Below are 22,990 nucleotides of genomic sequence, written 5' to 3' on the forward strand. Positions count from 1 at the left end.
CCAACCACTGGCCATTGATTTCCAACTTACTTTCTTTTCCATCTGAAATATCGATACATACCACCCAAAAACAATAAAAAGAATCCTAACAAAATTGCAAGGAATCACACACACACACACATATATATATATATATATATATATAACTTCTACCAATTGAAAAGGAGAGATTTTATTCAATAGCATTGTACTTTATATTCCAAGTATTGAAATATTAATATATATGATATATACTAATCTAAGGGACAATTTTTTGCTAAAAAGTCTGCAAGTTATTGTTCTTTCTTAATATATGATATATGCTTATGTAAAAATTGAAATAATTTTTTGGTATACTAGTATCCTTATCCTTTCTAATGTATTATTGTATGTTTAATATCAATGAACAAAGGGTATCTAAAACGAACAATAAAATATAAATTTTGATTACAAAATACATATTTTGAGTAAATAACTACAAGAAACAGAACTTTTGGAAAGAAAAAAAAAATTCGAAACACCTTGGAAAAATATGGATCATAAATATGGAATTATCGGAAAATCATTCCAGTTTTTTGAAAAATATTCGGATTTGAAATTTTCAGGTTTGGATTTTGAAGTTTTACTTTAGGAAGATAGAAGATGGAGAAGTCATGAAGAAACTTCTCTCTCTCAATCCTACCATTTTTATATAGATTAGGAGGGATAAATTTTCTTCAAAATTTATCCATTTTCTACTTTCATTTAGAAAAAAATACCAGATTTACATTCAACATTCAATTTAATGAATTGTCCAAACCAAGTCAATCCTAAACATCAAACGATATGGTGAGGGAGAAAATATGGGCCCTCTCTCTTAATGTTACATGAAAGCAACAAAGCAAGACTTAGTTCAGGTACATATACAAATATTTTTTATGATATTCCGGAGTATGAGATACTTGAATTTTTTAACTATTAATTTTTTGTTTAAAAATTTAAAATTTAAGGGTTAAAACATCCGAAGAAAATGCCTTGATGTTTTAAGTAAACCAGTAATTAGCATGCAAGTTGTTAACCGTATATAATAAAGTTGGAGCTATATATGCATGTAAATCATCATCATTGGAGCTATATTAATATTTGGTGGTGGTGGAATTGGAATGTGCAAGAATTGTTAAATTGTTTTGGTTTTTGGTAATTTTTTTGTCCACTGTTTGTATTTGGCGGATGTATTAATGAAATTCTGTTTCAATACTCTACGTTGTCTTCGCAAAAGATGAGCTGGCTAGCAGCCATGAAGGGTACCATCATCAAATATGAGTGAGAGAAAAGGAAAGCGAAAAAAGGTTTGATTGCCTTCCAAGGTCATCAATTGGCATGCAAAAGTGGTAAACAATTAAGAGTTCATAGTTTTTTAATATTACATGCAAAAGTGGCAAAAAGTTTAAATGTTCATAATTTTTAGATATAACATGCAAGAGTGACCATTCATATATATAGTACTTATACCTTAATTACCATACAAACGGTTATATTGCATGAACCCTACGTTTTAAGTTAGAATCTAAAGCAATCAATATAATTAAAATTCACACTACAACATTTACATTGTCGCAAAGTAATATGTTCTCAACCGGAAAATATAAATTTTTTGGGGTCGGTGTGCCATATCTAACTCTTGTGACTACTAGTGATATCAAAGATAATCATAAATTTAAAGTGGAATCCGTTGAATTACTTTTTTCTTTCTCATGGACAAAAAACTATACGGTCATACAAATTATTCTTCCTCATAAACAACCCCAAGATAAGTGTCAATATTGAGAAGAGAAGTGAAAACTTAAGATGGCAAATGTAATTTAGCTTTTTGCATACATTCTTATCTTGTTCTTTTATACCCATCTCTTCTGATAAAGTAGTTGTCCATTTTTATAAAAAAATAATTGGAGATGACCTAATAGTGGGGTAAATTTCTTGGATTTAGTTGAATAAAAATGTACATTTTGAAGGGAAAAGCATACTAAATTGTAATATAATCCGCTAACTAATTAACATGTTTTAAGAAGAGGTTAACAAGCTAGCTAACCTGACTCAGAACCATTTGGAAAGTTACAAAAAAAAAAAAAAAAAAAGGAAAAGGAAGGAAAACAAAAAACACAAAAGGTGATCTCCAAGTCAATTTGAGAGTAATTGCAAGTACCCTTTTGGTAGTAAAACTAATAATCGCACAGACGGAAGCAAAACAATGATAAAAGGGAAGAAAGTGGTAGGTTTGTAAAGAAAGCTTTATCTCTGAAAACCAGCCGGCCAAGAAAATGTATAAAAATCAAGGACTACGAAAAAGAGTTGGAAAATGATGAGGTTTGTAGTAATCATGGTGAGTGGGAAGCAGTGAAGAAGAAAAAAGGAATAGAAAAGAATGGAATATTTAGGGTTTGGTGACATGCAAAGAGCTGGCGCACTTCGTTGCTTCTGTCAATCTTTGGTTTATAATTACTTACTGCTAAGTACTCTGTTTTCATTCGTAATTTCCCATGCATATATGCTTTTGATCAAATCGCTAAGCGTGCCTGCTGTGCTCGCAGCTCTCATGTATGAAAAAACAAGACATCTGTTTCTTGAGCTACTCAACCTGCGGCCCCAGCAATTCATTACCGTCGAGAGATTTTTCAGTATGATTGGTATATAAGATAATACACCACGTGTCATTATGAAAATCATGGGATATGTATACTAAAAAGTTAATAACTTAAAAAATAAAATTTCTTACCACTTCTATTAAAACACGTAGTATACCACTTGTGTTCCCATCACAATTAAAAATTTCCTTTTCACTTAAATAGTACTACACCATATATACGTAGTACTGCCCCATCATTTTAAATTTAGCTCATAATTATTATCTTTAGGATTTAGGGTTTAAGCACGGTGAACACTTACATGTGAATCAAGAAATTTATGAAACCGAGTAAAATTCATTGGAGTTGATTAACTTCTTGATTAACAAGTGATTATGCATAGATTAGTCCATAAAGTGGGGAACGGATTATATTTATTCAAATTAATTAAAAGGGTGCGCCCCATTTACCAAAAAATGGGGTGGGCAGATAACGGTTTTTAAATATTCAAAGATATTAATGTTCTGTAGACGCGCGCGAGAAGCTTTTCTTGCACTTAAAGGGAACATGCAATGCAAAGTGGTAACCCAAAACGAAGGAATATATAGAAAGTTGGCCCCCTTTTCACTTTGAAGAAATGCGAAGGAAAATTTCTCAAAGTGAGATTTTTTATGAATTTTCTGATACTTTACAGTTAATTCTCGTGCAAACATTACGTTATGCAAAAAATATGAAGTAGCAGAAAATTTATAGAAAATTTCACTTTAAATGAATCTTCTTAACATTTCTCCACGATCACCCACACATGCCCCTATGTGAGAGAGATCGAGGCGCCTAAGCCAAGACAAAAGCTATCCAACAAGCCTACAAAAGGCATCTCTCCTTGATCGCTCACACATATACAATTTCATTTTTCTATTTTTATTTTCCACCAACAAAGTAGACAAACCCAAACCCTACGTTCCTTTTCTCTCTAAGAACAGTCCCTGTTACAAGATTGTAAAAGAAATAAAGCATGTCATATGCTATATTGTTCATTCCCTTCTTTGTGTGATGAGTTTTATGGGGAGAGAGAGAGATCACTCTACCTATTGTCACACTATGACCTAATATTAAAAGTTTGCCCAATACTTGGAGAACTGAATTGCCCACCAAGCAAGCAATACACGGAGGGAAGGACAGAAATTTGATCTACTGCTGCATAATTGTTTCATGAGAACCTTAGAGCAATATTCTTTGGACAATCAAGTTGGTTCTTACTTTACGTTTGATATCCTAATTACTTTACGTTTGACATCCTAATTAATCAACTCTTAACTTCTGACCCCCCCAAAAAAAATCAACTCTTAACTTGATTATTTGTACGGTCATCACCAGTCGGGAGTACTATTATACATGGTGTTATCTCCATCAATGAACGTGTATGAGGCAATGAATGATGGCTCGTATATATCGGGTGATACAGTACAGTACGAAAATCCAAACTAAAGTCTTCACTCCTCATGGTCAATGTTCTTTTTTGGGTAAGCTCCAATATACAGTTCATGGTATCAAAGTCAGGTTATCCTGTGTGTGAAGTTCAACAGTCACACATGCTCCATGGCACACCGTTTTGTTGTCCATATGTTAGACTTGAAAATTCACCACGTGCGAGAGAGCATGTTGAGAATGAATCTTACTGATGAAAGAAGAGACCTTGCATAGTCTTATAATTAAGTTTGGTTGCTCTTCGTATTGTCAATTTATTTTACGATAGATGATAAATTTCAATTTTTATTCCCATTAAGGTTGTTCACCAAACAATATGGAATCAAAATAAGAATCCTACTGATTCCATGTAGGAGAAAGGAATTCAGAATTCCATATCTTTACCCGTTAAATAATAAAAACTGTTTGTAGAAATTAAATATTTTATTTATTTTAGAAACAATGGCCTTCCATAGCATATTAAAAACATATATGTTGATTTTAAAAGTGGAATTCAACTCCAATAACCATTTGTCTTTGCACTCGAGATTTTGTGTTCGACAAACATTTCCCCCTCCCCCATTATAGAAAGTTAAAATAAAAAAAAATAGCTTATCTAGAAACCACGACAATCTCAAACTAGCCCTTAGTAAATAGCTTATACGGAATTTATATTAATCTTACTTCGATTTTATAAATATTTTTGTATGCACTTCAACATGATTCTAATTTTGACTCTTCCTTATTTCAAATTCTTCTTAATTCAATTTCCGTTTACAAATTAATAAACGACGAATTCTTCCTTCTCGTATTAGTTCCTCCAATTCCATTTAAAAAAAATAAATTATGCACGTCATAAATGCAGTTGAAGCTCTTGCCAAGCCCCAGCACCCCAAAAATAAAAGACATAACTTTGGCCCAATTGACTTGAGAGTTCAGATCATAGACTTAATCAATTATTTAATTATATATGATTAATGTATTGCAAGAAAAAAAGGTACATGGTTAGGAATGTGTTATACGCATACCTATTTTTACTTTTCACACAGTCTCTTAATTTATAACTATCAGATAAAATAAATTAAAAATAATTAAATAATAGAAATTAACAAAAAAATTTGAAAGAAGTAAAAAATGGTCCACACACCCCTATGGCTATGGCAGGCAGATGAGGAATCTGTTGACTAAACTAGACTGGGCTCTGAATTTAATTAGTAGAAGATATCATATATAGGATGGGAAGGGAGGACATCTCACATCAAATACATTCAAACCCAAAAGCAAAAACTAAAGGGACGTGACTCAGAGGAAGCAGTTTGTGCCGTGCTATAAAATACCTGACAAACCCCCATATACGCCATGCACTCTTTTCTCTCTCGGTTTCATCAAACTTGAATTATCCATTCCCTTGCCCTCACAATCACATGCATGCACAGATGGGCTGACATCCAGCACTCATTACACCACATGCACATGCAGACAGACACAACCAAACATATAGTTTAAACAATAACCCTAGCTAGTAAAATTATTGACCAATAAAAAGGAGAAAGAACCCTAAAGTATTTATTTTATAGAAAAACAAAGGAAAGAACAGAAAGAAAACCAATCATGCATGGGAGAATTAGGAGCATTCTGATGATGGCATTGATGATGCCATGATGACGAGATTAAAGCCTCCCAAGTTTTTTTCTTTCCTTCCCAATTTTTCAAGTAGAAACATCCAGAGCATCCAACGATTCCCAAACAATTAGTGGGGGATTGGGAAGGGGATTGAGAACGCAAATCAAAACCCACTTCTCGCAATGGGAACAAGCACATTAGAAAGCCATCATTATTTGGTCCCCAGGCCCTTAGTACGGTATTTAATCAAAACCAATGGACTCTAATGCATGAAATGATCACATCTCTCTCCGAAGTCAGAATTGCACAGCATCCCATGCATGATTATTACGTATTCCTCGTGCTTAATTTCTTTCATATTTCTCCACCCTTCGAAAGGCAAAAGCGATGTCTTTCAGATATTTTTCCAACTGTTTTGCCCAATAATGTCCTGGTTCTTTCAGTACTACAAGAAAGCTTGATGTACATTATGGATACTGTCTATGTGAAATGTATATATAATTAGTCAATATTATTGATTTCACATACAATTTGAGCTCATAATAACAAAATCTTTAGTCCAACCCAGTTGGGCAAAATTATGGATAACTCATATAAGTTGACCAACTACAAAAACAATAGATAACTGATCTGCTATAGATTAAATCAACACCTACACGTACTGAAGCAATTGATGAAATTTGTTGTAATTGTTAAAATTTGTTTGAAAGTACTTTTAAAATAATTAAAACTGCTTTTCGTTCATCAAAATTGTTAATTTTGGGTTTAAAAAGTAATTCGAAGGATATATAAAGATTATGATATTTTGGTATTTTTTTGTTTTAAGGTTGTCTTGTAGGATAAGGATTAGGGTTTCTTTCCTACTTTTTTTTATTAGAGTTTAAGATTGATGTCATGTTTGTTTCAGGATTAGTTCTTTGTAAATACACCTCTTGTTAACTTTGTAGGAAATAAGTAATGCACATTGTAGTCTTTTCGGGTTATGTAGCATTCTTGATAATTTTGGAGTGCTCTTTATTTTTCTATGGAATAAGATTCAAAGTTTGCAATTCCTAATTCGTCCTTTTCTCATCTTTTGTTTTGTCTAACACTTTAATTTTCAGCAAGCACTTGCACTTACATTAAAAATTCTGTGTGCTTGTAATAGAAGTGCGTATATTGAAATTGCTCCTAAGCATAAATGCTTCTACGGATCTTAATGTTCAAATTAAGTAATAAACCAGAACATTAGGGGACCAAGGTTCGAATTGAAATTGCAGTCTTCTGCGAGGACTTCCATATATAGCAAGTTGAACAATATTCGAGCCAGCTTAGTGACGATGAAGGCTTATCTTAATTAGAGACCATAGCCATGGTTTTGCATGCTTTATTTTATTCCGGTTTAAGATTCTTTATAAATTTAACTCTCAAGATGTTTGTCCATATGTCATATAATCGATCGTCCAAGTTAATCAAAAAGGAGGAGGAGTCGGCGTGACGTAGGACCGTTGAGTGCACTGCTAGCTAGGCAATATCTTGCGGATGAATTTTGGGTAGAAAAATGTCTCTGTCAATGGCCTTTCAAGTTTCACCCTTGCTTTGCTTTCCATTCTTTTATTCGAAGCTTAAGTCATTCCATGCCCAAGCACTGTCACCAGCCAGGCATGCCATCTCACCACTGCTCCCCTTCCTTTTAAATAACCCCATAAATCAAAGCGCATCATCACACTAGCTACTTACTTGCCCTTCTCTCTCTCTCTCTCTCTCTCTCTCTCTCTCTCTCTCTCTCTCTCTCTCTACACTACTCTATATCTACCTATGTACATGCACGACAACAACTTTTTCACTTGTACAAGAGTTAAAAAGTATTCATATTATGTTTTTATATTATGTTTCTATATCATCTTAGATGGCATCTAATGTGGACAGCCAAATCATTTGAAAAATCTACAAAACCTAAGGAAATAAAGGAGAAAGACTCCTCATATATCACAATCATCATTTAATTAACTAGTTTTTTTTTTAATTATTAGTTTATTAAATAATGAATTAAATTTAAAAATATGATTAATTCAAATGATATGGCTGTCCACATCAAATGCCACTTAAGGTGGTATGAAAATGTGGTACAAAAATATAGTATGAATAACATTACTCAAGAGTAAATTGACAAAAGTTGAGGTTTTATCGTAAATTCAATTGAAAAGATGAGAAACAGTACAACTACAACATACTTGTAAATTCATGCAAAGTTATTTTTTTTTCCTGATGTGGCATTTATATTTTAGACACATACGCTTCCTCACATGTGTCGAATTTTCAGACCCGTCAAGTGCGGTGAATTTTCAAGCCTAGCACGTGAATAACACAAATTGGATGACGTCGAGCACTTGTATCCGTTAGGCTTTACACATGGTACATCTTGCTCTGATAACAGGAAGAAAGTTAAGATTTCATCTTAAAACCAATTAGTAAAATAAGAAATATCCAAACTTACTTATAAGTATATACAACATTTTTTCTTTCTTCAATATGAAATTAATACTGTCAACCTAAACAGCACAAAAGTATTATAAATTATGAAATTATAACAACATTGCATCGCCTTCGGAGAAACAGAGAAGGAAAATATCAAACAATTAAAATGAGCCACGAGGGTGTAACTCTTAGTTTCTTTAATGCACCGGAGATTTAGTACTTTAAATCTTATATTTGGTTTCAAATATGCGGCAAAACATTTTCGATGTATTGAAGACATAAAACTCGTATTGGAGTCCATAGTAAAACCCTTGTTAAGATTTGAATTTTGATTCCAACAATCCACAATGCCAATATCCAAATTTTGACTCTAATATTTTCTTCTCCATTGAAAGATTCAAATCTTAAAAATCAAACCACAACAATACAAATCTTGGCATTGAAGTAAAAAATCAAAAGCTCGGTGGCACCACCTTTTTAAGACTCAAATATAAGTCTTGCATTAATTAGACATGCTCTAGGCATCGAGCAAAGTTTTGAGGCAAATGTATCATTTGATTTGATTATGCATGTATCACTTAAAGATGGCCTAAAGATTTGTTTGATAAACATTTCATTTTTTTAGGTTTTAATTTTTTGTTAAAATATAGAGAAATACAAGGGAGAAAAGAGAGAAGAACAAAAGTGGATGAACTTAAGGGTCTGTTTGACAAATATTTCCGTTTTAATGTTTTGTTGTCAATTTTTTGAGAAAAAAGGATGTTTAAAATAAAAACTAAAATTAAAAACAAAATGATGATCAAACCACCTTAAATTACTCTGCCCACAATTACAATTACTTCATTTGAACTTTCTTTGTTCTTTTATTCATTGGTGGGGTCTTTGATTATTGGGTAGAATACAGTCTTCATGAAGATTGATATGCAAGGATTGGATGGGTATAGAGTAGTCTCATCAGCTATAGTACTAGTGCGCCATGAGCCATATCCATATATAATGATGAAAAATATATGTAGGCCGCTGGCGCTCAATTTTAATTTAAATCGCATGTTCCTTGCCATGCCACATATTTCCCTTCCAAGGGTTCAGAGAATTTGCTGATTGACGCGTCTTTGAAAAGTCCCCTATGTTTCGAAAACAACTGAAATATATAAAAGTGCTTCTTTGAGAGAGAGAGAGCATGTTTAATGGGCTGGAAAGAAAAATGGTCAGCTTTTCAGAAACGATCAGGCAGCCAAGCCAACAACCACCACCATATATGTGTCTAATTAAAATGTCAGTGTCTTGAAGTTTACCCAATTAGAACTGAGCATCCTGCAAATAGAATTTGGAAAACAAATTAACTAAACCTAATTAGATGAGTTGAGAGAGAGAGAGAGAGAGAGAGAGGGAGGGAATTACATTTGACAAATCAGTGGCCGTACAGGACAACCAGAGAGAGGGTGGGGAGCACATGCGTTTTGGACGGATTACATATTCTAAATTTTCGAAATTTTTTTCAATATGACACGTACACATAATACTTCACGTGTTATTATACAAATAATAAGATATGTGTGTTAAAAAGTTAATAGTTTAAAAATTAAAATTTTTACTATTTATATAAAAACACATAGTGTACCTTTCGTGTTCCGATAACAATAAAACATTTCTCCTAAATTTCCTAGTTCCTACAGTTAAAGCCCACGTCGCGGTGTTTCGATTCTTGGGTTGTGGGGAAGCAAAACACCATCATATATGCATGCCCAAGTCCCCAATGTAAATAATTACCTCTTACCTCTAAATATAAAACTCAGTCGATGTGCTCTTTGTGTATTAATATCTCAATTAGGCTTGTTCAGACACAGACAGGTAATGTCATTATGCCCTGCCACTCGCCTTCTTTTCTCAATTTCAGCCATTTACTTAATTAATTAAGCTTTCAAAAGTACGTACCCACCAAAACTGCATCCTAATGTTTGACTAGAACAAGCTGAGTTTGAGAAAATTTTATGTGTATCTAAAATATTTATTTTATTTGAGTTTTATAATATGAGTAAACAATAAGATTGATATGTGTTATTTATAGGAATAAAGTAAATATATGTATTATAATTGAATAAAATTATAAGGTAATGCTAAAAAAACAAAATTTGAAAACAAAATTTTGAAAATTAAAAGATATGGAAGTTAATGATTGATTGATTACTGAAATATTAATAAACGTGCTTATTAATAACACATCATTTAGTTTCCAAATTTTGTCTCTCTAATATTACTTTAAAACTATAACACCAAGTAATGATGTTCCGAATACATCAAAAGTCCCTCGAGTCTGAGCTGAGTCTTCGAGAGCTAGTAATGATGAATTAGTATAACATTTATTGGGATTACTCTTAAGTAATTGGAAATATAGACGATCGAGAAACAAAACTTTGCTCAACTAAATAACTGAATAAGGCCGGTGGTGTCGCTTTGTTAACATTCCCCAGGACATATTGATGATCGATCAGAATATTGTGATGATCGAGTTCGTGGATATTTTCAAAATAATGATTCTCAAAAGCATAATTGATATGTCTTATATATGATTATGATAGAGTACCAAATTGAAAAGCAAATATACAAGAGATGGGGCCTAATATATGCAGTAGTGATGGCTTTAGCACATAAATCCACTATTGCTATGTATGCTAGAAAGGGATCTTTTAGAGATATCTCAAAAGGAGAGAGCCGTTATGTCATTTTATCTTTGGAACATATGGCAATTCTTTGATGCACACACACCATTTGCAATTAGAGATGCACAAACATTAATTTAGCTTGTTACTTTTTACTTTTCCGATCGATAAAGTTACTTATACTTTACATATAATTATTATTATTATTATCATGGGTTCAATGGGGAGATCAAATCTTCTGCAACCAAAGTGAATGTAGTCTCTCTGTGGCTTCAATAAATGTCTGACACATTAAACTTATGACAATAAAATTTAGAAAAGTGAAGATAATGAATATGTGTCAGACACTTATTGGAGCCATAGAGAGGCCACACCTATTTTAAGTGCAGAAGATTTGATCTCTTCAATGGGTGTTATCTCCAATTTGTGACATAAAAAGTAGAAATACTATTGCAACTTTCATGATCAATGATAAATAATAACTTAAATATACAATAGTCAAGTCGCTTAGAACAATAATTTAATGATACTTCTCTCCAATTATAAGGTTTGATTTTTATGGATGACTAGTTCAATACTAATTTTCATATTCAGCAAAGAGTATGATTAACCTTAATCTCAATTTTACAGTCTCTTACTATAAATATAGGATAATGTTATCCACATGCTCATTTTTACTTCTCACAGATCCCTCTCAATTTTGAGCCGTCGAATTGAAGAAGATCAATGACTGAAAATTAATAAGGGTGTGTAGGAGGTGAAAATGAATGTGTGAATAACACTATCCTAAATATATCGTTGTACTACAAAACAATATATACAGTAGTTAATGTTGCAAAACTTAGCATAAGAATTAAGTATGTTACCTGTATTTGTACATACATGTTGCACACGAATCTAGATATTTGCTACACTATTAATTTATTAGAAAACAGGTGAATGTGTATTTTCTTAATAAAGTAAAAAAAAAAAAAAAAAAAAAAAAAGATAGGAACAGTTCGACCTCTTGCTCCTTCAGCATATATAGAATATACAGAAGAACAATATATACATATATAATATACCTGACTGACTACCATCTCCTCTCTCTTTTTTCTATTCCATCTCTCCCTCTCTCTCTCTCTCTCTCTCTCTCTCTCTCTCTCTCTCTGCGCAACTGTTTCATATGTCCACAAGGTTCCAAAGAAATAGAATTAATGGAAAGTGAGATTTGCAGGGTTTATTCTCTTCTAGGATGAAACAGCAGCAAACACAAACCCACATGGTCAGCTGCAGGACGTTCATGGGTGTCTCTCTCAAAATCAGTATTTCAAAACATTCCCATGGCACATAAACACCAGATTCAGGAATCATTTTCTTTATTACTAATATTCCATGGCTCAAGTCTTTGAGACCACCAAGCAATATTCCTGCAATCTCAAGAACAATCCAAACTTCTATTATTTGGGGTCGGTCAACAGTCCGAAATGACCATGGTTCCTCCTGCTGCTCATCATCAAGACATACCCAACCAACAACAACAACACAATCTCTACGGCGGTTATGGTGGTTGCGGTTCCAATTACACGGCGGAGATCAGCAATTTCGGTCTTATGAGTACTAGTCAAGTTGTAGAAGGTTATGAGTATAACAATTATTGCAATAATATTGTTATTGAATCTGATCATCATCATCATCATCATCATCATCATCATCATCATCAGCTAGCGGGAATTGATTCAATGGCCGAGGATGAGTCTAGAACTAACAGCGTAAACGAAGCAGGTTCGAGTTCTAAAGATGCTCCGGAAGATAACAAAACATGGCTCCAATTGACTATAGGCGGCGGCTCTAACAACCACCCACCTGCGACTACGGAACATCCAACCCTCAGAAGCTCACGAAGTAGTACTACTCCTTCCGGTCCCGGATTGGTTGAACTTGATCTTGATCTATTACCACCAGGCCATGATCAAGGTGGTTTTTCGTCATTACGGCAAGTGAGGTCCATGCCACATATGCCTCCAATGTTTCATGTTCCTCAACACGAAAATATTTTCCGTGCTCCTCCTTCGAATCCGTCTTTCAGGCCTCCGTTTAATTCGAGTAACGCTACGGCTTTATACTTCCAGCAACCGGGGCCGGGAATGAGTAGCTCCTCGTCGGGTTTATTTCCTCACCAGGATGTTAACTGGGCATTTAGGCCAGCAATCCCTCATAATAATATAGGGATGACGGCTTCTACTTCATCTTCTTCTGCTTCCTCTTTTATACAACTGGGTCCATCCTATTTTGCACGCCCATTCCACCATCCTCTTCATGAATTTAACGTCGCCGGACCGAGCTTAGATTTCAGAGTTGTTGATCCTCCGAGAAGGCCCCAATCTGGCATTTGGTTTACACTCCAAGCATCCCAAAATCAGTAAGTATTATTGCATAAAACTCCCCCTGAGTAGGTGTAACTTTCTTTGTTGGATTTATAAAACTCCCCCCTCCTGCAGACGTCGAGGTTTGTTAGAAAAAAAAGTTTACTAGTACTAGAACCCTTTTTGTTTCTTCGTTAAACAATTTGGAAAATATTGATGATGAAACTACATTTTCAATTAATCGGTTTGTCAATGCAGAGCAAAAGAACCATTCTTGCCCCAGATACCCAAAAGCTACTTAAGAATCAAGTAACATCTTCTATCTTTCCATCTCCTCCAGTTCTTTTTTCATTTTCTCAGCTTCAATTAATTGCTATTTTCCTTTTACTTAGTTCGATTTTTATTAATTTCTTGTGTGTGGAAAATTTAGGGATGGAAGAATGACAGTTCGGTTGATAAAGAAGTATCTGGTTAATAAGCTGAGATTGGATAGCGAATCAGAGGTATGTATATCATCATACACACTTCAATATAAATTGAATCGAAAAGTGTTAAATTATAGAAAATTATAGTTAATTTTTGTTAGTGCCTTGCAATATTCAAGTTGCTTACGAACTTAATTAACACCATGCAGAAGCAAATATGATGACAAACATTAATAAAGAACATACAGAAAACTGACCTTTTGTTTTTGTCAAGTAACTAGGTATAAGCACATGGTGTTAGAGACATGATAGAAACAGCAGAACTAAAATGGGGTTCTATAGTGCTATTTGTTTCTTTTGCTAATAGAACCATATTTAGGTAGTTAAGTAGATTTAGGTCTTCCCTTTTTTTTGTTCATAATCATCTATTTCTCTATTAAAGGGATAAACTAAAATGGGTCATCTGCTTGTGTGTAGTTAGTTACGGAGTGTTTAATTGGTGATGGAAATTAACATACTTACTGGCCAAGAGGTACTTTACCTACCACCGCTTTGCTCAAACCTCAAAATTAATGGTTCTATAAAGAGGTTTTCTCTTTCATAACTAAAAATAATGAAAGTAACATTTCATCGAAATGGCAATACTCCTGCATGGAAAGCAGAATAAAGCACAACAAATATTCAAAAAACATAGAGAAAAAAATGTAAATTATCAATACCAAAGATAGAAACACCACTATTAAGAAAGACAGTAACAAAGAAACAATGGATTGACAAAAAAGATGAGCAAACAATATATAGATGTAAGCCCTTCCTTGCACACTTCAAAACAACTCTTTCTTATCCACACACTAAATAAGACAGTGATTGAGCCTGCAGTGAAGTTGTTACGCTTAAACCCTATATGAGAAATGGTTTTTAGTTGTTACTTGAGAACTGGTTTAACAAGTCGCTGCAAATCAAAACCAGTGCTTTCCCCCATATTATAACTAATATATTTTCTTTTCTCTTTTTTTCTCTTTCTTTTTTTATATTATAACTAATATATACGTATACATACATATTGAGCATAGACATTCACTTGGAGTTTTTTCACTTCAAATAGATGGAATGAGTATCGGTGTCCTGAATTGATGTGTAAACTATTTTTTATATAATATTAAATATACTAAAATTTAATAAAAAAATCACAGTAATTTTTTGTGATTATCTATTACTGAAAGTCATAAAATAAGATGTGGTATTTGAACACTTTGAGCTTAAATCCAGACCCCCAAAACAATTGAGCCTATATATGCCAGTAGCCCTTCACTATTTGTTCCCTACTAACGACTCCCTCTATTTTGTCCGCATGCAAAAAGTATTAATGTTTTTGTTAAGTGAAACCATGACTGGCATTAAACAGGTATAGAAAAATTAGGTTTAACCGTAGTAGTATGCAGAAAGCATTATATAGGTGAATGATATGCAATGCAATGCACAGCATGAAATGATAATTTGTATATGATGTGCACATTATTGCGGCTCATAATTTTACACAACTCTTTTAACACACGTTTCATCATGAAGTACCAATATATGTTTCCTAATAATTATGCTGAAGTTAAAATTCCTTCTGTATCTTAAAAATATGCGTATGCAATTCATGTTAGAACGTACCAATATAAGCAGACTTAATTAAGCTTTGCACAAGTGAAGTCATGGCCTGACTACTAGCTAGGTTTCTTAAAATTATTGAATTTTTTATGCAGTGAGCAAAGTTTGATTTAGTTCATTGATCATGGATCGTAGGAAAAAAATCTTGACCCAAAAGAAAATTAATGATGAAATTTAGATTAACAGCTTAATGAGTAAGACATAATTGTAGACAAAATTAAATGAAACCTCAGTTGTATTCAATACTAAATGTTACGCGGAGGCCTAAATGATTCTAAAGCCATCTTATATATCTATTATTTAAAACTCGAGGCATAATTCATGAAAAAAAAATCGAGGCGTAATGCATATACATGTAGATATATATGTTTATGATATATTTAAATTTAAATTCCGTGCATGCAAGTTTAAGCTATAAGCGATTGTTTTAAGTTATAATTAATATCTAGTTGTCCCAATTGATCTAAGAAACATACGTCTCTTCTTATTAAAGAAAAGGTACATAAATAAATAAAAAATTATGATCCTTAGTTTAGCAAATTGTGTTTCTGAATATATATGGCTTAATGGGTCGTTGTATACAAATTTCTGCTAAATTATCTGTGGTTCTTCAGTAAGTATGTATATTCAAATTAAAACAGCTGTGTGGATCATCGAGTGCATCAATAAAAAGAAGTTGCCTGGAAGAAAAAAATTGGTTTGTAAGTAATATACGTCAACAAAATAAAAATAATTAAGAAAAACAAAATTATAAACTTATACAGGGATGCCAGTTTGCTTTTAGGTATAGAAGAGTATTGGAATGGAAAAATAAAATGTCGAAGGGCGTAGCAAAAATGGTTTTAAGTTATGACCCATGTACTGATCGTATATTAGGTACTTAAATTTAGGTTTTAAACCAACAATGTATGAATAATATAAGAATGATCTAAAAATTAGAGATTCATTAAAAAAAATTTATGCGGTCCAAGTTATTGAAATACATTATGTAGTAGGCCTAATAACACTCCCCGTTATTGTTTTTTAAATAAAATAAAGAGAGACTTTGGATCCTTGGCTATCAATGTTCTTTGACTGAATCTTGTTGATTTTCAGTTTTTGATCGAAATCCCTGACATTAATATGAATATGTATTTCTATGCAAGTAACTATATTTTTTAAACTAAAAAAAATGAAATTTGTAATTGTTTAAATTAATGTGATATTAAATCAAACCTATAATTTGTGCGATTAAAAGTATTAAAATATAAATTACACTCTACAGTATATTGTATATGCATAAACATGGGTACACTCATCAAAATTAACAAAAAAAATTATTGTACCAAAACATTGGTAAATTCTTCAAAAGCACACAAAAAAATAATAGTTATTAGGTCTAATAACATTAGTAAATTTCTTAGATTAAACTTGACATGGATACATTCTCCAATCAACGAGAAAGAATGTATCCATATAAGTTTAAAAATGGATTAGAAAAAATTGAATGGATTTTATATAAAAAAAAATGGGTGCATTTTGCATGTAGCAAATTAGTATATTTAAGAACGGGTAATCTTTTTATAAAAACTAATGGGGTTCAAACTTGTTCTAATTTTATTTTGGAAATTTTGGAAACTTTTTGAATTGAAAATTAATTAATAGTTTAATAAAGGTGTGAGTATTAAAACCCTAAATTAATTACTAATTTTATTTCAAAAAAATTATGTAACTGACCTATAAATTCATTATTACATTAATGCTAGGAACTTCGATCAAAATCTAAAAACTAATAAGGTCCCAGTCAATGAACATTAGTAACTAGGGACCAAATAATAATTTTTCCTAAAATAAATGTATATAATAGAAGAACTCGGTTCATTTCAAGGCGCATAAATTATTACATTAATTTAGAAGAATGAGGAGTTTCGAACTTGGGGCCCATAGGTAAAAACCCAACACCATATCCACCAGGATTATACTATATACATTTCAAAGGTACATTTATATACCATGTACAACTATAATTTCATAATATGTGTGAAGCAAGACAAAAAAAATGATATTACTTTCATATATATGACACCAGTTCTGCTCTCCTAAGATCCTCGTTTTACTTGTGAGGACCAAATGCATATTAACCATAAGATTATATCAGTTTAGATCCAAAGGCTTAAAATATTTGACAACTTAATAAAAAAAAAAAAAAAACAGAGTTTTGTTTTTGTCATGGTTCATGAATTTTAATAACGAAAACAAAACGAAATCAAAACTGAAGGAATATAAATTAATAACTAAAACCATGTAGTGGTGTAGTTGAATTTGTCTTCTCTTGACCTAAACTATATATCATCTGCATCTTTAAATAAAAAAAAAAAAACTATATATTATATGCGTATACGATCGATGTCCAGGTACCTTATTAAATTTTTTTAGTAATAATATATAGATAGGGATATATGTTTGAGCTGTATACTCTACATGCCAATTTTCTTATAAATAAGTTTTGCAATTTAAGTTGGATCGTTATTTTTTGGTTAAAATTCATAGACTCCACACGTTGAACAGTTTTAAGTTAAACGAAAATATAAAATAGTTGAAAGAATGATAAACCAACAACACGTGTATGTATCTTACTGGTCAATATTTTACGATGATTTGATACGTTACTTAATTATTTCTTTGTACAACATGCCCCCAAGTTAGGAGATAAGATGGAGACACTATCTTATAATAATAATAATAATAATCAATCCTCACAAAACAGCTAATCTGTGTGCAACAACCAACAATCAAATTTTGCAGATAGTGTTTTCATGCACCCATATATTTCCAAATTAATTCTATACCATATTAATAAAATATAGCATTATTTAGGATGTGTGACACACTAAACATTCTCTCTTTGCTTTTATATATTAATATAACTTAATTAGTTCTCGTACTTTGTTAAATGAAAGTCAATCATACACCATTGAATTGGCAATTTTTTTGTTCATTAGGATCCACCGTCCAGGGTGGTGTGAATCCGTTGCTGCATACTTTTCCTAGGGAGAAATTTAATTAAATTCCATGCAGTATCTAAAAGTCGAGAAATTTTTAATTGTGACAGGAATATAAGTGGTACACTACGTATTTTAATAGAAGTGGTGGAAATTTTTATTTTTGAAGTTATTAACTTTTTAGCACACATATTCCACTATTTGTATAGTGACACGTGATGTACCACCCCGTATACGGATCACCCTGAAAAATCTCTCCTAAAAGCCAACTCGTTCCCTTCACACCTGGCATGCAACTAAATACCCAATGATTAGGTTTATAATTGGAGGGTGTGAAAGATGAACTCCATTTCACTTATTACATAAAAATAAATTTCATGTATAAAAAATCTTTAAAAAAAAAAAAAATATAACCTCTAATGATTCTTGCGTAAACTTAGGTTTGTTCCTATGATACGATTCTCAGATGATCAAGATATGATCTTTTGTGTTCTTTGGTTAGGCATGCATCATATATATCTCTAATATATTTTGTTATGATTAGCCACAATCCATGAGAAGCATGATAAATTATTTTTTATGGACATGAATATATATCATCTAGTGCAATAATCAGAGGTGGGATTTTTTCCAACCTTTTCTTTTTTGTAATTCCTTCATTGACTTTAGGCTTTTGCAAACCAAACATCTTCGATCATCTTGGATTATCGTGGCCAGTTGACACTTATTACCATACGAAAAAGTGTCGATAATAACACATATTGGTCGGTCTAAATTATATCGTAGGGTTTCAAAAATCACACGTGGACCCTGTCATTCTCGAAACCCATTGCATGTTCTCTCTCTCTCTCTCTCTCTCTCTCTCTCTCTCTCTCTCTCTCTCTCTCTCTCTCTCTCTTGTTTTCCTTTCGTCACGCCTTCGTTTCTTTGAACTCATCTTTCATCTTTTCCATTCGAAAGCTAATATTGTAGGGCCTTCTAATTTGCATTCTTTTCCTAAATTTGCACTGTTTGTGATAAAAAAAGGTCCTCCAAAACCTTAAGTGCTGCACTTAGTTGCATGGAATTTAAAAGACACCCCATCATCATCATCGCCAAACCAAACTTGAATAGATAGACCCAAAGTATTAATTTATATATTAATAGTATAAGAGTTAATGAGTAAATCTGCAACTGAACAATTCCAATCAAGTTGTTCATATAAGAACAAAAATAAAATCACGAGAGACAGATAAGAACCATGAAGTTTAATGAATACTTTACAGTTTGTGAATGCGATGCATGCACACTAAAGAAATACAAGGATAATCCCTGTTAGCTAATATAAAAACGACACTTTAACAACTTGGTTTTGCCAGAATTTAAGCAGTGTATTAGAGATTATAATATTAAGTTAAAAAAACATCTATTTTATTATCCAAAGAAGAACATACGGTGGAAGCTACTTCATGAAGGAATATTGACCTTTCGTATTAGGGTTTTCAGAAGCAACGTGAAAGAGACGTGCATGAAGATGAAATTGGATTGGAAAGTTGGAATAGTTAGGCTTTGGGCCCTTTCGAAAATATAAAAAGATAGGTAGTGCCTGTTCGTCGCCGTGCTTTTTGGATCCATTACGTGATTTTTTGGATTTATTTTTAATCATTTATATTATATGATGCATCTTATTAGTATCATATTAAAGTCCAAAGCGTAATGATTTTGGCTTACCTGCAAAGTCTGAGTAGGTCCTGTAATCATTAAATCCGGGAAGTTTAAGATGGTAGGATGGCGGGCAGCTCCTCTCATACAGTTGATTTTCATGGCGGGCAACCCCTCATACTGCCCGTAATACTTTGGTTTTTCACATATAACTATTTTCCTTTATATTTTTTGGAATAGAAGATATATCAACGGGGACTGTGGGTGTGGGGTACGAAGAATCTGTTGGAGTAGAGATAAAAAGTTGAGAAAGATTTATGGGTAAAGCAGACGTTACAAAGATTTGTATTGGAGCATAGCATGGAATAGACGTAAGCTAGTGACAAAGCATGACTTGAACACTACATAATATTCAGTGATTTTGTCTTTTTTATTTCTAATACATAACTCATATAATTTTTGAACATAAAAAATAAATATAATTGCAGGTGAAATATACATAGTATGTTTAGTTTGTGTGACGTGATAAGATAAATCGATAAACAAATCTAAAATATTATACAATCGGTTACAATGTAGAGTCTTTTGTGTGTTGTGTGGCTGGGAAGTATTGCACCTAATTTCTAGGGTTTATTATATGCTCGATTAAAATCTGCATGGCTATCAATTACACTTAGCTAAAGAAAATTAGAAAAAAGCGAGTTGCACCATAATGTTGTCCTTGCATGCACAATATTTATGCACGTATGATATGATTGCAACTATGAACTTCACTTTTTCATGCACGTGAAATCCCATCGATACTAATAATTAGTTTTGTTTCTTCTTTACTTGTTTGTTTCTGTTAATTATCATTATTAATTCATGTAATTAGTTCTTCAATAATAAATTTACGTGTATATCGCAAGTGTGTGTACATGTATATATGTGGGTGTATATACATATATATGATTGGGATTGATATGAATGGTAGCAGGTAGAGATAACATGTAGAGGACAGGAGCTTCTACCTTTCTTGACGTTGCAGCACGTAAGAGACAACATCTGGAGTCTAAGGGACGCACTCACCTTGCTTCCAGAGTCCTCAACCACTGATCATGTCATGGTGTTGAACTATGCTAGGACCACGACGACGACAAAGACGACGACTACGACTACGACAACCGCTTGATTAAAGCTACTCCTCGATTGAGAGTTTTTCCCTATAATTTGAGCGATCGTTCGGGTCCCATGTTCTTGTATCATTGTTTATTTAATTATGCAAAACCCTTGGCCCTCTCCTCGTTTTGGCATTCTTTTACTCTTCTCCCCCTTAATTTATAATGGTTTTTTCTTTCACTTCTCACTTCTCACTTCTCTAATTGATGGAGAAAAGTACCCCAAAAGCAGTGTTTATTATATGGTTTTGGGGTTAATGACCTTAATTAATCCAAGTGTATCTCTAAGCTACGACGGGATTATTGATATTTATTCTCATTATTTATGTTAACTAGTACAAGATCCAGAGTGACTATTTTATTTTTATTTCTTAACAAACGATATTATCTATATTAAGAGGAAGATGGTGGGCTTAGTCTCATTATGAGTTAGAAATAATGTGATTTGAATTCGTCTTTGGCGAAAATCGAACCTAAGACCTCTTACTTATAAATGAAGATGAGTAACACTAGATCGTAATACTAAGTAACATTTATTATTTTGTTAAGAACCCATCTTATTTGAATCACATCCTAAACCACATGATGTAGCAGATGACATTTATATATCATGTCATTTAATATCCGAGTAATGTTATTCATACTATGTTTTTATACCACATTTTCATACCACTTTAGATGGCATTTGACGTGGACAGCCATATCATTTGAATTAATCAAATTTTTAAATTTAGTTCATTATTTAATAAACTAATAATTAAGAAAAACTAGTTAATTAAATGATGATTGTGATATACGAGAAGTCTTGCTTGTTCATTTCCTTGGGTTTTGCAAATTTTTCAAATAATGTAGTTGTCCACATAACATGTCATCTAAGATGATATATAAATATGGTATAAAAACATGGTATGAATATCATTACTCTTAATATAATTAAATGTATTTTCATCTTTTAATCTCCTCCTGCACTGCCGTCTTCTCCCCAGATCGTCGATCTACCTCTCTCTCTGGGAAAGTCAACCTCTAACAAGAATACCCATATAACCCAAATCTCATCACACAATCAATTCCCAGGGGAAACAATGAAAGTAAAAAAGTGCATTTTTCTCCCAGACTCAAGTGATGGTAACGCTCGAGAAATTTTTCAGAGTACCTTGTACATGAAACAGCTGGAGTACCCACCCAATAAAGTTACCACTCCACACGTTTTAGTAAAGTGACCTCCAATCCAGAGGAATGAGAACACCCACCACCACCTGGCTTTGGCTTGTCTGGCTGGTCGACAACCTTCACTCAAAGACCGACGTTATATTCTCTCTCCTTATGCAGATGCATGTATCGCGATCAATATATATATATATATATATGAATCTGAACAAATTCAAAACCCCAAAACCCGCATAAGTAAAATGGTCAGAAATTCCAAGAATTTTGTAAAGGAGAACAAAAATCCAAATGATGAAACGACAAGGACAAAACCCAATTTCTAGTTCTGGGCTCCGGGAGAGTAGCCAATTTCAATTATGATTAAAAGTAAGATGAATTAGGGGTTGCAGATGAAGAAGATGAAGTTTCAGAATAAATTTTAATAAAAACAAAGAATGAATTAATTTTCAACGAAAAGAGTAACCGAAAAAAAAATTTCTGTGTAAAAGCATATAGCCACGTGTCATATGCCTGTTGGTTAGGTATTCCACCTGTCATGCATGAGATGGAGTTCCCGGAACAAAGAAAAATTTCTCGTAATGCTTATCATCTTATTTATTTACGTATTATCATTGAACGAGTTTAAATTTTAAAATTTATGTATATCTTAACAAACAAAACAAATACTAAAACAATTTTAAGCTATTTTCAATCTCGATTTTTTGTAGAGAGTTTTAACAAAAAACCCGCGATACTATTTACTTTAATGAAAAATCATATTTTTACACTAAAAAGTTAAACCTGATACTATTCATTTTACCCTTTATTTTATCCTTATTATTAAAACTCAAAG

General features: G+C 32.6%; 1 protein-coding gene across 2 annotated transcripts; it reads left to right on the forward strand.

The window, feature by feature from the left end:
* The first annotated feature begins 11,507 nt into the window (after positions 1–11,507).
* On the forward strand, positions 11,508–21,172 carry LOC103967274 (protein LAX PANICLE 2). 2 transcript variants are annotated; one of them, XM_009380551.3, is made up of 4 exons: positions 11,508–13,187; positions 13,390–13,440; positions 13,562–13,634; positions 20,808–21,172. In XM_009380551.3, exons 1-4 carry the CDS (start codon positions 12,253–12,255, stop codon positions 21,003–21,005), a joined length of 1,257 nt encoding a protein of 418 aa, XP_009378826.1. In that variant the 5' UTR covers positions 11,508–12,252; the 3' UTR covers positions 21,006–21,172. The 2 variants fall into 2 exon arrangements, with proteins under 2 accessions (XP_009378826.1, XP_009378827.1); XM_009380552.3 differs by having other exon boundaries at positions 11,509–13,187; positions 20,811–21,172.
* Positions 21,173–22,990: the final 1,818 nt, after the last annotated feature.

The sequence above is a fragment of a genome, unplaced genomic scaffold (assembly GCF_019419815.1).
Source record: "Pyrus x bretschneideri cultivar Hongxiangsu unplaced genomic scaffold, Pyrus_bretschneideri_v1 Contig6, whole genome shotgun sequence".
NCBI classification, from domain to species: Eukaryota; Viridiplantae; Streptophyta; class Magnoliopsida; order Rosales; family Rosaceae; genus Pyrus; species Pyrus x bretschneideri.